The 16,175-nt window shown below is 50.4% G+C and overlaps 1 protein-coding gene across 2 annotated transcripts; it reads right to left on the bottom strand.

Moving 5' to 3' along the window:
• Positions 1-231: 231 nt before the first annotated feature.
• Positions 232-5,246, bottom strand: SLC2A4 (solute carrier family 2 member 4). Of its 2 annotated transcripts, none has more exons than XM_060290247.1 (11): positions 5,214-5,246; positions 3,814-3,930; positions 3,533-3,705; positions 3,322-3,446; positions 3,093-3,208; positions 2,830-2,992; positions 2,556-2,743; positions 2,280-2,384; positions 2,030-2,131; positions 1,335-1,538; positions 232-504 (listed from the first exon to the last, which is right to left on the bottom strand). In XM_060290247.1, exons 1-11 carry the CDS (start codon positions 5,244-5,246, stop codon positions 232-234), a joined length of 1,599 nt encoding a protein of 532 aa, XP_060146230.1. The 2 variants fall into 2 exon arrangements, with proteins under 2 accessions (XP_060146230.1, XP_030718099.1); XM_030862239.2 differs by having other exon boundaries at positions 358-807.
• Between the last annotated feature and the right edge of the window lie 10,929 nt (positions 5,247-16,175).

Here is a 16,175-nt window from a genome sequence, read left to right as displayed (position 1 = left end):
ATGTGGACGTGTGTTCCCTCTCACCCCAGAAGCCCGAGCAAGAGGACTGAGCCTGCAGTGAGAGAGGTGAGGTTAGACCTTGGGAGGGGTGCGTCCTTTGCCCTGGAGGGGACAAGACAGACCCCCCCCTTTCACCCAGAGTCTGTGGCAAGAATTCAGAGAAAGTGCCAGAGTGGGAGGAGTCCAAGGTGGCAGGAACTGGATATCTCTTCCCCAGTCCTGCTCTTGGCTTCAGTTCACGCCCACCGGAAAGTCAGTCTTAGAGCCTCTCCTCCCTATAATCCCCCTACTCTGGCCGGGGCGGAAGTATCCTGGAGCTGGGGCGGGGTGCGGGTGGGCTACAGCGGAAGGAGGGGATGAGAAGGGAGAATGGCCCACCCCACGGCCACAGCCTAACCACAACACAAATAATCCAAGAGTCACACGAGGGGAATGAGGGGGGTGCTCAGACCACCCTTCCCTCCAGCTTCCCAATTCCACCAGGCTGCAGGGGGTTTCTCCACCCTGGAAGTAATGGGGAAGAGAGGGTTAAAGTGCTGCAGAGGAAAGGAGGGGGTCTCTGGGCGGGTTGAAGAACTGGCTCTCCCGCCCCTGCTTGGCCCCTCAGTCATTCTCATCTGGCCCTAAGTACTCAAGCTCTGTGCTGGGTTTCACCTCCTGCTCTAAAAGAGAGGGTGTCCGGCGGAAGGCGGCTGAGATCTGGTCAAACGTCCGGCCGCGGGTTTCAGGCACTTTTAAGAAGGTGAAGATGAAGAAGCCAAGCAGGAGGACCGCGAATAGAAGGAAGACGTAGGGACCCATAGCATCCTGGGACAAGTGGAGAAAGAGGTGTTGACAGAGGGGAGGGAACGGGTGGCCTCGGGCAAGCCAGGGACGAAAGCCTTCACAGGGATACTGCACAGAGCAGGTGGCTCCTTTGCGGGGCAATGGAAATTACCGGGAGAATTTAGTGAGAAAAGAATTCTCTGAACCCCAACTCTCCTGGTTTCTCCCTCTCTTACCATCCTGAGTCACTGAAGTCAGAGTGGATTCCCGGCCATTTGCAGTATTAATATGAAGTTTGTAATATTACTCCTAGTCTAAGTAAGTTATGCCACTAGTTTGTTCTGAAGAAACCTGTTGTTATCCAATCTAGGTCAGTTCCCTTCTTTGATTCTGGTGGAACAGGTGGTCTTCAGGACCCACGTGGTCCACCAAAGTGACCCCCAGACCAGCACTCTATGGGCAGGGGAAAGGGGGAAATGCTGACTGGAAAGCAACTGGGCTAGTTGTGAGTGTGAGTTACCATCCTCTGGCTGACCATGTGGGAGATGGGTACCGGGCAGGGGACCTACCGCAACATACTGGAAACCCATGCCAATGATGAAGTTGCACGTCCAGTTGGAGAAACCAGCCACAGCCATGGCTGCTGGGCGGGGTCCCTGGCTGAAGAGCTCGGCCACGATGAACCAGGGGATGGGGCCAGGGCCAATCTCAAAGAAGGCCACAAAGCCAAAGATGGCCACGATGGAGACATAGCTCATGGCTGGAACCCGCTCCTGGGGGCCAGGCAGGGAGGGTGGAGAATTCAGTTCAGGTCTTTCTGGATCTTCCTTTGCCCTCAACCCAGCAAACTGGCATCTACCCCTACCAGCTGCTCACGGGGGGCTGGCCACCCTTGGTTAGAATAGGTCCTCGAGGATTTGACATTCAGCTGGCCACCCTTTGCCAATTCAGGGCAGAGGGAACGTGTGGTCTCCCAGCTCTTATGACTGTGGATTCCCACTTGGTTCTAGAGCTGGGTCCTTAGGAATTATTGGTCCTGAGGCTTGACAGGGGCTCTCCTCCCTGGCTGCCAGGATTGTGCTACAGCTTCCACCCAGAGGAGGAAGTGCAGCCTGGGTCCCTCGGCAGCACGGTCCTGGCATACGGCCTGGCCTCAGGATCAAAGGCATGTATGTTGAGGCATGGCCCTGGCTGCCCACAGAGCCCCTTGGGGCAGTTCCCCCGGGTTGGGCCACGGGTCCCCTTCCCTCTCCCTAGGCCTCACCAGCAGAAGCAGAGCCACGGTCATCAAGATGGCACAGCCACACATGCCTGCCAGGCCTAGGAGTTGGAGGGTCCGGCGCCCAGCCCGTTCCACCAAGAACACCTGAGGGGAGAGTCAGGGCTTGCAAGGGGCCTTTAAGGCTTGGGAAGTGGGAGGGGTTAGGTGGGTGGGGCCAACCAAGAGCTGGATCTCCAGGAAGCCCAGGGTTGTGAAACCAATGGTGGGGGCCCTTCCAGAGGTAAGTAGTTACCGAGACCAAGGTGAAAACCGTGTTGACCACACCGGCTCCGATGGTGGCGTAGGCTGGTTGCCCTACCCCCGCCGTCTCGAAGATGCTGGTTGAATAATAGAAAACCTAGAGGTGGGCGAGAAGAAAAGGGGATGGCAGGGATGTGTCCCTCCCTCCCTTGTAGCCACTCCAAGCTGGACTGACCCTGAATTTTAACGGAGGGGGCTTGCTCCCTTCTTCCCTCCTCTCAGGCTCTTCCCTGACCCTTGCCCTTCCTGGAGGCTGCTGCATACGTACTGCGTTGATGCCCGACAGCTGCTGGCTCAGCTGCAGCACAATTGCAATGACGAGGGGTTGCCGGTGGATGTGGCTGCCCAGGAGCTGGAGCAGGGACAGTGGCCGCTCATGCTCCAGCTTCCGCTTCTCCTCCTTCAGCTCAGCCAGCTCTTCAGACACGTCGGCCCAGCCTGTCAGGCGCTTCAAACCTGGAGGTGAGTAGGGTCAGGTCTGAGAGGGCAGGGAGGGGGCCTGGGAGGAGGACAGACACCAGCAAGACGGCGCGGGAGCTCACTCTTTCTGGCGGGCCCCTCCAGGTTCCGGATGATGTACAGGTAGCGGGGGCTTTCTGGGCAGAAGGGCAGCAGGACCAGCTGCAGGAGGGCAGGCAGCATAGTGATGCCCAGGAGAAGTGGCCATAGGGTAGCAGTGCCCAGTATGGACTCCAAGCCCAGTACCTGTGGCAGAAGGGTGGGAGGGAGGGCAGGCCGTTCAGCCTGTCCCCAGAGCCCCACCCCAACCCCCTTCCCAGCCTCCCATGAGGCCAGGTCCAGTCACCTGGGCAATCAGGATGCCAGTGACGATGGCCAGTTGGTTGAGTGTCCCCAAGGCGCCCCGCAGGTGAGTGGGGGCGATCTCCCCCACGTACATGGGCACCAGCCCCGACGTCAGCCCTGGGCAGAGGGAAGGAGAGAGCTTCTGAGGGCAGCTGCCCACTCTGACCCCCAAGCCCAGGGAGAGTGAAGGAGAGCAAGGCACTGGGCGGGACCACAGTGCCCGCGGGTACCTGAGTAGGCGCCAATGAGGAACCGTCCAAGAATGAGCAACTCGTAGGAGGCAGCCGCCTTGGCCAGGCCCATGAGGGCGCCCCCTAGCACTGCCAGGGCATTGTTGAACAGCATTGCCCTCTTCCTGGCAGGCAAAGAGTGGGGCTGTGAGAGTTAGGGCATTGGTACTCTGGCTCCCTTCCTGTTTTCCCTTGCCCTCCAGCCTCATACCTTCCCAACCACTGAGAGATGACTCCAATCAGGAAGGAGGAGATCATGCCGCCCACAGAGAAGATGGCCACGGAGAGAGCCCAGAGCATGGTGAGGGTGCCTGGTGGGATGGAGCCGGGTCCCTCAGGCCCCTGCCTCCCCAGCCACGTCTCATTGTAGCTCTGTTCAATCACCTAGGGGACAGCACAGGAGTTATTCCCTGCAGACTCCTCCCTCTCTGCTCACTCCTGACACCCCCTGCCTTGTCTGGGCCCCCCACTCTGCCGGCTGTAGCCCCTCACCTTCTGGGGGGCATTGATGACCCCGATGTTGTAGCCAAACTGCAGGGAGCCGAGCACAGCGGAGAATACGGCGAGGACCAGGGTCCCAGTGACTCGTTGCTGGGGGTGCTCCCCATCCTGGGCAGGCGGAAGCAGAGAGGAGGCATATCACATGGAATCATGGCATCTTTCCTTCCTCAAGGGGCCCAGGCCCAGCAGGAGCCTTGAGATGCTGGGTTCCATCCAACATGTTGGGCGAGGGAAAGTGGGCCATATTAGGAGTCGCTTGAAGATCTCAACGTAAACAAGAGCAGGAAGAACCCGAGAGTACCAGGGCATGGAGGAGAAACTGATGTTTGAGTCCAGTAGGCAGAGAAATGTTTGAGGACCTGGGTCTCACAATTCCTCTGTGACCTTGGGACAGGCTTGGGCTTAAAAGACCTGAGTTCAGATTTGTGTGACCTTGGGTAAGTCACTGCCCCACTCTGAACTGGGGAGATAGGGGTGATGTTGCCTAATTTGCCTACCTGTCAGTGAAAGTGTGAAAATCAAAATCAAATGTTAACAGTGTCCCCAACAGTGCTGGTTTTATAAAGTGACAAGTGCATTATCGTCATCAGCCTCTGTCCTCTCCCCTCCCATCTGGGGGTTCTCTCCGCGGGCTCCTGGAAGCCCCCAACAGGCTCAAGAAAGCCATTTCCCAAAAGGACATCGCGGTCATTCCTCCTGGCCTATGGCCTTCTCTGTCTCCGCCCCGGCCTCCCTTCCCCCTCTAAGCTGCGACGAAGGGCAGGGGGCCATACTGGCTTTTGCCTGGGAGAGCCTTGCCCAGGGGATGGGGGCGGGAAGGTGGTATGAGGTGCGGTAGCGGTGGTGGCTGATCGCTGGCGGCACAGACTGTCTCCAAACGGAAACCTGAGCTGGGGGAGGAAGGGCTGACACTCCCCTCTACCCCTCCACCAACCGTGGGGCGAGGGAAAGTTCAGCGTCCTGGAGGACTGACAAGAGTGGGGGTGGGGGTGGGCCTACGGAGAACCTCCTGTCCTCGAAAAGTTGCGGGCGAGCCGAAGACAGACGGACAGCTGCTGAAGGGCAAGACCCGCCTGGACCTGCTTTCTTGAGGGCAGAGTGTCCACGATCCCGGCGCAACTCGCCGCCAACTAGAGAAGGGGGCGAACCCTGGACTCGCAGAATCCAGCCGCTGTCCTAGCCCCCGAATAATCCCCCAGACGCACTCTGCCTCTTGGAGGGACTGGAATCCGACCGTCACGGGTTGTCCAGCCCGGGTATAAATAGCCAGTCCCCCACCCCCACCCCCTGCGTCTGCGCAAGGACCGCCCCCTAGCTGACCCCAACCGCGACCCCAGCCCGAGAAAAGCGGGACCCGTGTCCGCGTCCCGCCCCCGCATGCCAAACCCTACTTCGGAGCCGATCTGTTGGAAGCCCGACGGCATCTTGTCTTAGGAACTGGAGATGCACGAGCTGCCGTAGATGAGAGGGAGGCGACTGGGGGTCTGCGGCCCTAGCCTTGGCGGGCAGAGGGAGCGGGGGCGATGGGGGTCGGGGAGCTTTGTGCGGAGGGCGAGCCTGGCGGGACCCACAGCCACAAGCCGAGGAGCCAGAGAGCAGCTCCCGGGGATCTGGCTGAGCCTGGCCGGCGGGGGAAAGACCCGAAGAGCAGCCCCGGCGGTTCCCCAGGGCCACGCCTTTCACAGCACCCATTGGCCGGGAGCCCGCACACCCCAGAAGGCCACGCCCCTCCCTGAGGCTGAGAGTTTGGCACCTGCTGTAGGGTAGGCCAGCGAGGCCACGCCCGTCAGCGAGCCGGGCGAGACACGCCCCGCGGGTTCCCGCAGGCCTACGTCCCGGAAGTTTTGAAAAGGGGGTCCTGGGACTCCTGGAGACCAAGTTCCCCTCAGTGTGAGGACTCCGCCCCCCGGCCAAGGTTCGGGGCTGAAGAAGCGACTTCAAAGCCCTTAGCGGCGGCTCGGGACGGCGGGGTCCGAGAGGAAGGGACGGGCCAGGTACACTTGCCCGGGAGAGAACTCGGGCGGCCCAAAACTGCGCGAGCCGGCGCGCGGGGTGGGTGCGGAGCAATGGCCTGGAGTAACCCACAATGGTTATTTTTAGCTCCCACATTGGGAGACGCCAAATGTCAGGTCCCGGGTGTCCCGGCCGGTCCCGGGCGGGGGAGGGCAGGGAGACGGAGCCTTAAAGGATCCGCGACACGCTTCCCACGCGGAGATGGCCTTGGACACAGGAAATTCCGTTCCTAGCGGGTCGGGTGTCTGGCCTTGGTGGTCCTCTTTCCATGCATCCCTGCTCTGGGCACTGTCTATCTGGCCCTGCCCCTACACCGGTTCCCCACGTTGGTTCCTGGAGGCGGCCCGAGGGACAGGTGGTCACACCAACCACGTCACCAGTCCTGAGGCCCCTGAGCCGCCAAAAATGTGCTAGCCGCGTGGACGACTAGGACACGCTTTCTAGAGGTCGCTCTGGGTTTGAATCCCCAGCTAAATCCTGCCCAGCGAGGAGGGCGCGACCTAGGGGTGGCGAGTCCCCAGAGCAGCGGAACACTCGGAGTACAGAGAGCGCGCGTCTGGGAAGAGGGGACTCAGAAGCGCGGGGCTTTAGTGCCACCTGGAGGGAGAACGCGGATCCGCAGCGGATCGGGCCAGGGTGGTTGGTCTCCGGCCCACTGTCCCCGTCATTCTACCTCTCTAAGGCTTCCATTACTTCCAGCCCAGGCCTCTTTCTGGAGCTCCAGATCCGACTGTTCAGCTGCCGCGTGGGTGGGCAGCTCACATGATAAGCGTGTCCAGACCTGCTCCTCCTGCTAACTTCCTCATCCCAGTGAATGGTCCTATTAGCCATCCTGTCACTCCTATCAGAAGGAGGAAGTCATGCTTGATTTCTCCTCTCCTGCACCCGCCCCCACCCCTTTATCCAGTTAGTTATCAACATTGGAGTTTTGACCTCCTAAACTCTCACATTCATCTGATTTTCTCCACCTGTACTGTTGCCACTCTGGTCCAGACCACCATCACCCTGACTGGTCTCCCTGCTCCTCTTCCCCAACAGGGAGGGCAGAGTACCACACAAAACAGTCCAACCTCTCACTCACGCTCCCCCCAGAAGTCTTTGTTGCCTACTGTCAAGTTCAAACCCCTTTTCAGAGTGAACAAAACCTCCTGCCTTTCCTCTTCTATCTTTGCCTCACTTTCTGTCCTCTCCCTTGAGTTTTAGTCAATTCCTAACTACTTTTTTTTTTTTTTTTTTTTTTTGCGGTACGCGGGACTCTTACTTTTGTGGCCCCTCCCGTTGCGGAGCACAGGCTCCAGACGCGCAGGCTCAGCGGCCGTGGCTCACGGGCCCAGCCACTCCGCGGCATGTGGGATCTTCCCGGACCGAGGCACGAACCCGTGTCTGCCTCATTGGCAGGCGAACTCTCAACCACTGCGCCACCAGGGAAGCCCCCTTAACCACTTCTTGTACCTAGAACACACTGTGCTGTTTCACTCCTTGGTGCCTTTGCCATGCTAATCCTTCAGTCTGCAGTACCAGAGGACTCCTATTCATCCTCCAAAAAAAGCTCACCCTCTCTGTGACACCTTCCTTGGCTTTCCTCCAGAAATCCATGTGTCCCCAGGACTTCCCTGGTGGCACAGTGGTTAAGAATCTGCCTGCCGCTGCAGGGGACAAGTGTTCGAGCCCTGGTCCGGAAGATCCCACATGCCACGGAGCAACTAAGCCTGTGCGCCACAAATGCTGACCCGCGTGCCACAACTACCGAAGCCCGCGCGCCTAGAGCCCATGCTCTGCAACAAGAGAAGCTCCCGCTCGCCACAACTAGAGAAAGCCTGCGTGCAGCAATGAAGACCCAACACAGCCAAAAATAAATAAGTAAATTTATTTTTTTTAAAAAAGTCCATGTGTCTCCAATATAGTGTATTGTCATAGTTTCTTCTCTGCACCTTAACCTTGAGGACAGATGAGCATCTTGTTTACCTCTGTATCCCCAGCACCCAGCCTAGGGGTGGACACTCAGTAAATGTTTGTTGAACGAATGGAATGAGGGTCTGCTCCTGATGGCCAAGAATGCGGATTAGGGAGCAATCACAAAGCGGGGAAACCTTTGGTGAATGGCTCCACATATCTGACCAAGGGGATGTAGATGAAGAACTAAGTTCTGCTGGTTGAGGAGAACCAACCATTTATGAGCAGAAAGGAGCAGAAGCGATTGATGGAAGCAGAGAGGGACCAATCAGGAAGGTAAAAGGAAAGCCAGGGATGCTGGAATACCACAAAGGGAGGAGGGCAGGGAGAGAGGAAAAGCCAAGAAGAGTGCCAAGAGGAAAAAAGGGAGTTGGGGGGAGGCACAGATTGGGGGCAGATGATAAGTCAGTGTAGCAGGTGGAGTGCAGGGCTGGGGTCTGTCCTGGCACTCAGGGCACGGCACATTCCTGATCTCATTCAGATGCTGTGTTCTGACGCTTCCAGGAGTTTAAACCCTAGAGAAAGTGGAATCAAGGAAAGCAAATTGGAGCTAGATACAGGAGATAGAGTAAAGTGTATGGAGAGAGTGATGGAGGAGTAGAAGAGACAACAGGAATAAGGAGAGACAGTTGGGAGAGAGGAAGAAAAATGGCTGGGACGGTGGGAGAAAGAGGTCGATTGAGAGAGGATGGAAAAGGAAGGAGAGAGACACAGGACAAAAGTGGGTACTTCACACTGGAGCCTGTGTGTGTTGATTTGCCTAGAAATTAATCTTTGGCCCATTTGATCTCAGAACCAGTTGTAGCCCTTCCTAAGCTCTGCCCTATGTCATGGGGAGTTGATCCCTGTGGGCTTTTGTTTTCAAGCTCCTGTGTTCACTGCCTTCTGGCCTGGTGCAGCCCACAGTAGGCAAGAGATTGGAGGGCAGGAGAAAGCCAGAATATTTCTTCCCTCTCTCTGCGTCCAGCTCCTACTCTACAGGCCCACTTTGCTTCCAGCTTTTGGAGGGAAACCTTGGACCCCTGAGCTCCAGCAATGCCATCTCCTCCCTTTGTCCCGTCACTGTTTTTGTCAATATATGAGGGTCTCAGGTACAGAGGATTGAATTAATGACACAGTTCTTGGTACATGATCCTCACTGATCTCTATCTTATCTTGTTTTTATTTAAAAAGTTATTCTCTTTTATTTCCACACCCATTTCTCATTTGTCCTCCCTCAAAAGACAACCATTCCAATGTATTTAATGCTCACCTGCAAAACATGACTTTTTTTGTGTGCACACATTTTTAATTTATGTAAATAGCAACTGGTTACCTATTTCAATCTGATCTTACTTATTTTCAGTAAGCACTATGTTTTAAAAACCCATTCAGGGAATTCCCTGGCGGTCTGGTGGTCAGGACTCTGAGCTTCCATTGCAGGGGGCATGCGTTCGATCCCTGGTCAGGGAACTAAGGTCCCACAAGCCGCAGGGCGCAGCCAAAAAAATAAAAACCCCCTTCATGTTCTATGATTATCAAAGTTATTGTTGTATAATTAATCTATTGCATTATTTATTTATTGCATAATTTATTGTTGCATTATACTCCACAATGTCAGTCATCCCCTTGATAAGCACCCATGTCACCTCCACTTCCCAACCACAACAAATAACGTGGCAGTGAACATTTTCATACAAGGCTCTTTATGGGGGATATGTCTCTGCCTCTGCCTAGGTCTTTGTCTTTATTTCTGTCTATCTCCACCGAGCAGAATTGCTGAGTCATAGGGTATACTTACACCTAATTTGACTAAGCGTTACCAGCTTGCTCATAAGAATGACAATCACAGTCTCCAGTTCCATCAGCAGTTTGGGAGGGTTCCACTACCACCATACCCTCTCAGGCAGCATCCACCCAGAGCAGGATAGTTAAGGGTATGCATAGTTAAGAGCCCAAACTGCCTGAGGTGAGTCCCAGCTTTGATATTTACTAACTTCAAGCCGTTGGGAAAGTTACCTAAGCTCTTTGTGCCTTGTTTACCTCATCTGTAAAATGAGAAGTGAGATAATAATAGTATCTACATCTTAGGGTTTTAATGAAGATGAATAATGTAATAGTCACATCGTGCTTAAAATAGAATTGAATACAGTTAATTGTTTTTGTTTTTTTAAAACGGCTCTATTGAGATATAATCGACAAACAATAAACTGCACATATTTAAAATGTACAATTTGGGGACTTCCCTGGTGGCACAGTGGTTAAGAATCCACCTGCCAATGCAGGGGACACGGGTTCGAGCCCTGGTCTGGGAAGATCCCACATGCCGCGGAGCAACTAAGCCGTGCGCCACAACTACTGAGGCTGCGAGCCACAACTGCTGAAGCCTGCACGCCTGGAGCCCATGTTCCACAACAAGAGAAGCCACCGCAATGAGAAGCCTGCGCGAACTGCAATGAGAAGCCCGCGCACTGCAATGAGAAGCCCACGAACCTCCACAAGGAGTAGCCCCTGCTCACCACAACTAGAGAAAGCCCACACGCAGCAATGAAGACGCAACACAGCAAAAAAAAGAAAAAAGAAAAAAATTTTTTTTTATGAAATAAAATGTACAATTTGGTAAGTCAAAAGATTTTTTTAATTGATGTATAACTGACATGTAACATTAATTTCTGGTGTATAACATAATGATTCTATATTTGTATATATTGCGAAATGATTACCACAGTAAGTCAGGTTAACATCCATAATCTGATAAGTTTTGACATATGTATACACCCATGAAACTCTCCCCAGAATCAAAATAATGAACACATCCATCACCCGCAGTGTTTCCTTGTACCTCTTTGTAATTCGTCTCTACAGCCTCTAGGCAACCACTGATCTGATTTCGGTCATTATGGGCCAGTTTGCATTTTTTAGAATTTTATGCAAATGAAATCATACAGAGCGTACTCTTTTTGTCTGGGTTTCTTTTACTTACTGTAATTATTTTGAGATTCATGTATGTTGTTGCGTGTATTACGAGTTCATTCATTTTTGTTGGGAAATATCATTGATTTGATTATCCATAGTAATTAGTTTGCTTATCCATTCACCTGTTGATGGATATCTGGGTTATTTCCAGTTTGGGGCCATTACAAATAAAGCTGCCAGGAACATTCACGTACAAGTCTTTGTAAGGACATGTATGCTTTTATTTCTCTTGGAAAATACCTAGGAGTAGAACGGCTGGATTATATGATAGGTGTGTGTGTAACTTTTTTTTTTTTTTTGGTGAGTAAACCAGGCTTTTACTGCTCACAAGGTCATTTCTGAGTTGCAAACAATTTTTCCCTATATTTCCCCCACTCAGTCTGGGCTGCCACAATCAGACAGACAGAAAGCGCCAGGACACTTTTTTCTTGCATCTGTAGTGGAAACCTTAGCAGCAGACAGTAGTGTGTAATTTTTTATGAATCGGCCAAACTGTTTTCCAAAGTGGTTGTCCCATTTTACATTCCCACCAGCGATGTCTGAAAGTTCCAGTTCTTCCACACCCTCACCAACACTTAAGATGGTCAATCTTTTAAAATTCAGAATGGGCTATATGAGATTTTAATCAAATGACAATTTGCTTCGATTTCTAATATTTGTCAGTTCAGTAGGTGAAAGGTGATATCTTACTGCAGTTTTCTGTGATTACTTAACGGCTCGGAGCATCCCTTTAAACACTTGTTAGCACTTTGACCGTCTTTTTTCTGCAGATTCCCTCCTTGTATTCTCTGCCCATTTTCTCTTGGAATATTTTTCTTGTTGATGGGCAAGACATTTAAACAAATAATATCAGTTCTTTGTCAGATTTGGACACTGCAAATATTTTCTCTTGTTGTATCGGCTGCCTATTAATTTTTCTTCGGTGAACTTCATTTGATAGAAATCCTTAAATTTGGTGTAATCAGAATGACCAATTTTCCCTTTAGGGTTTGTGATTTTGAAATTTTGCATATGTTCTTTTCCATCTCTGCATCACAAATTCACCTTTTCTTCCAATAACTTTATAGTTTTACTCTTGATATTTAGCTCTTTTGAAACCATCTAGAGTTCATCCTTGTTTTGGGTGTTAGGGATCCAATTTATTTTCCTCATATTGAGCCACATTTACCACATGTCCGATTCTGATATATACAAGTGTCTGTCTCTGGTATTCTGTTCCACTGGTGTATCTGTCCTTGCACTAATACTATACTGTTATTGTTGCTGGATGCTTTGTAGCAAGTTTAAATTTCTGGAAGGGCAAGATCCCTCTTGTTACTCTTACCACTCAGTGTCAACTTTTTTTTAAAATTAATTAATTTATTAATTTAGGCTGTGCTGGGTTTTAGTTGCAGCACGTGGGATCTTCATTGTGGCATGTTTAGTGAGGGATCCTTAGTTGTGGCATGTGCACTTCTTAGTTGTGGCACATGAACTCTTAGTTGCAGCGTGCATGTGGGATCTAGTTCCCCGAGCAGGGATCGAACTTGGGAGCGTGGAGTCCTACCCACTGGACCACCGGAGAAATCCTCCCTCTCAGTGTCAACTTAACCATTTGTGTTTTTTTGTTTTTTTTCTTATTGCTCCAAACAAATTTGAGGGTAAACTTATCAAGATCTTTCAAAAACCCTCCCCCAAAACAAAAAACAACCACCAGATGAATTTTTATGGGTAATATATCAAATTGTAAGTTATTCTGGGGACAAGTGATATCTTTATAATGTTAAGTCATCCCATTTAAGAGCATGGACTATCTCTCTGTTTATTCAAGTCATCTTCTATGTTTTTTAGTAGAATTAAATTTTTTCTTCCACTGAGGTCTTATGAATACTTGGTTTCCTAGATGCTTCATAATTTTTGTCAGGGATGCAAACTGAGTGGTTTTTTTGTTTGTTTTTTTGTGATACACGGGCCTCTCACTGTCGTGGCCTCTCCCGTTGCAGAGCACAGGCTCCAGACGCGCAGGCTCAGCGGCCATGGCCCACGGACCCAGCCGCTATGCGGCATGTGGGATCTTCCAGGACTGTGGCACGAACCCGTGTCCCCTGCATCGGCAGGCGGACTCTCAACCACTGCGCTACCAGGGAAGCCCGTAATGTATTACTCTTTAAAAACATTTTTTACATTTGGTTAAGTAATATTTTATTAATGATGTTTGCATCTGTATTTATAAATGAAATGGGCCTATAATACTTATATTACCCTTAACTGATTTCAGAGGCAAGAGTAACGTAGCCTCAGAAAATGAGTTGGTCACTTTTTCACTCCTTCTCCAGATCTGTATCTCAAAATGCACTCCAGGCTGAATCATAGGAGATTATCTGGACCAGCATCCTGTTTCCCAAGCAGGCAAAATATTATCATTCCTATTTTATAGATGAGGCAATTGAGGCCCAAGAATAAATTCCTGAATGGGGTGGAATTGGAACCTGGAATATTTTAACTGCCTTGGGTGTATAACGTCTTGGTCTGACCAGTAAAATAATCACCAGTGACCTGTATAATAATGAGTTTTTGAGTTATAATACATAATATTAAAATAACATTGCAAGTTTCCAGAGTTCACTTATTTATCAGTTTTTTTCAGAACTCAAAACATATTTTCCCATAGAAATAAACAAGCTGGTAGGGTTTCCACATCAGGTTGCCTACCTCATATGGTGTAGGTCCCCTAACCTGATCCAATATTCCAACCAAATTTGATCTTTCAAATTCTTCCACTGTAACTTCTGGACTCAACATCTGTCATCACCCTTATATGCCAGCCTCTTCTCTGAATGCTCCTTTCTGAAACCTGGCTGTCTTGGAGGACACACTTCCCTGGCAGCCCTTTTTTTAAATTAAATTAAATTATTTTTTGCCACGCTGCATGGCACATGGGATCTTAGCTCCCCAACCAGGGATCAAACCTGCATCCCTTGCAGTGGAAGCACGGAATCTTAACCACTGGACCGCCAGAGAAGTCCCAGCAGCCCTTTTAATAAAGGCCTATTTTTGGTCCTACTTCATATACCTCAGGGTCTGGAGCTGGGAGTACTGATCCTCAATGCGACTTTAGACCATTATTCTTCCTTCATCCTTCGAAATCCTCTGCTCCTATGACGTTCATCTCTGGAAGTAAATTGCCCACTACCTCTAATTGTTGCTGGGGTCTTCCAGCCTGATCCTTCACCCGCATTCACTGACAACTTTAGCACCTGGCTCATCGTCTTCCTCTTTACACCTATGTTCTCATCATCATTGCTGTTGACTTCAAAGCCCACCAGGGTACTCCACCGACTTACAGTCTCTCAGCCTTCAGTCTCCTCTCCAGTGACCTTTCTCTTCAGCCCACCCTCAGGCCCCTACTCATGGCTCTGTCCTCTCCTAAAACACCCTCTTCCAGTTTCTGGAATTCAAGCCTTGCACCTCTTATGATCACCTCCTAGCCTTCCGGGTCATCTACTCACGTATCCCTACTCCTTTCACTTCATGGAGACCTTGAAATCATTGACCCAATCAGTTTTTCACTATCCACCGACACTGACTCCTTTTTATGTTTACTCTCTTTTATACCCAATTTATATCCATGATCTAGCACATAATCACTCTCATGCAAATACTTTAAAATCCCTTCTCTCTCTCTGTGTTTTTTTTTTCTTTTATTTTGGATTCTCAGTTCCCTGACGAGGGATTGAACCCAGGCTACACCAGTGAAAGCCCAGAATCCTAACCACTAGTCCACCAGGGAACTCCCCCTTCTCTCTCTTTTTAGCAAAATCCAAATCCTGATTAATTGCAACCATCCATCCACTTGCTCCTTGGACCCAACTCTTTACTTGAAGGCTACTAGAGCAAAAAATCCACAGTGATGCTGACGGGTCACACTTTAAATCAGTGGTTCTTAACGGGGACCAATTTTGCTCATCCCCTCACTGGGACATCTGGCAATGTCTGGAGACATTTTTAAAAATTTTATTTTATTGAAGTGTAGTTGATTTACAATGTTGTGTTCATTTCTGCTGTACAGCAAAGTGATTCAAATACACACACACGTTCTTTTCCATTATGGTTTATTACAGGATATTGAATATGGTTCCCTGTGCTATACAGCAGGACCTTGTTGTTTATTCTGGAGACATTTTTGATTGTCACACTGGGGTGTTGGGGAGGGTTCTACTGGCATCAAATCAGTGGAAGTAAAGGGTGCTGTTAAATATCCTATGATGCACAGGACAGTCACCCATAATAAAGAATTATCTGGCCCCAAGTATTAACAGTGCCGAGGTTGAGAGATCCTGCTTTAAGTTAATACAACGAGTCTCAAAGGGACAATCGACACAGGGTCTTAGCACTTGCTGTTCCCTCTACCTATAATATGGTTCTCCCCTGGCTGGCTCATTATTTAACAGTCCCTTCCTAGAAAGGTCTCCCTGACCTCACTCTGGAGTGGACCCAACCTCATCCAACACATTACTCTATTTTATTGCCTTCAAAACATGCACCATTTTTATGTCTTTATTGCCAGCCTCCTCCCTCTAGAATCTAAGTTACCTGAGTGCAGTGTCCTCTTGTTTTTTGTTTTTCTTCTCTTTGGCTGCACTGCCTGGCATTCAGAACTTCCCTGACGAGGGATTGAACTCGTGCCCCCTGTAGTGGAAGCGCGGAGTCTTAACCACTGGACCACCAGGGAAGTCTGCAGTGTCCTCTTGTTTATAGCTGTAGCCCCCGTGTCAAGCATGGTGCCTGGTACATTACATAGGGACTCAGAAAATTTCTACTTGTCAAACAAGTGGATGAAAATCTTGTTAATTTGCAATTTAATCATTCATTCATCAACTATTTATTGGTGATAAAATTCAGACACATCTCTGCCCTCTTGGAACCTAACAGTGGGGAGACTGACATAGAGTAAATAATCACACAAGGTAAATAGTTTCTAACCATGATAAGAGCTTTGAAAGTAAAGTACGTGTAGCGGTGAGAGCATTCAGCAGGTGATCTGACAGCCTGGGATGGGGTAGTCAGGCCAGGCTTCCCAGGAGAAGTAATATTTGAGCTGAGAGCTGAAGGATGAGTCAGTTAGCAAGGTAGAGGGAGGTTGGGTGGGGTAGATGGAGACGAGCACCCAGGCATAGAGAACAGAGTGCAAAGGCACTGTTGTGGGAAGGCACATAGCACAGTTCAGGAAGTGTGGCTGACGCACAGTCTGGTAAGCCACAGTGTGGCATTTATTTGCCAAATCCAGTGCAGCAATAGGAGCAGAAGTGTGCCATTGGAAGTTTTAAGGATTTTAAACAGGAAGTGACAAGATTTAAGTTTATTTGGGGAAAAAAAAGTCACTTCCGGAGAACAGATTTTAGAAGGACCAGGAGGGAAGCAGGGAGATTGGTTTGGAGGCAGTTGCAGTGTCC

Source organism: Globicephala melas, chromosome 20 (genome assembly GCF_963455315.2).
Source record: "Globicephala melas chromosome 20, mGloMel1.2, whole genome shotgun sequence".
Lineage (NCBI taxonomy): Eukaryota > Metazoa > Chordata > Mammalia > Artiodactyla > Delphinidae > Globicephala > Globicephala melas.
Note: the sequence above shows the minus strand (reverse complement) of the source record. Positions and strands in the feature narration are given on the sequence as shown.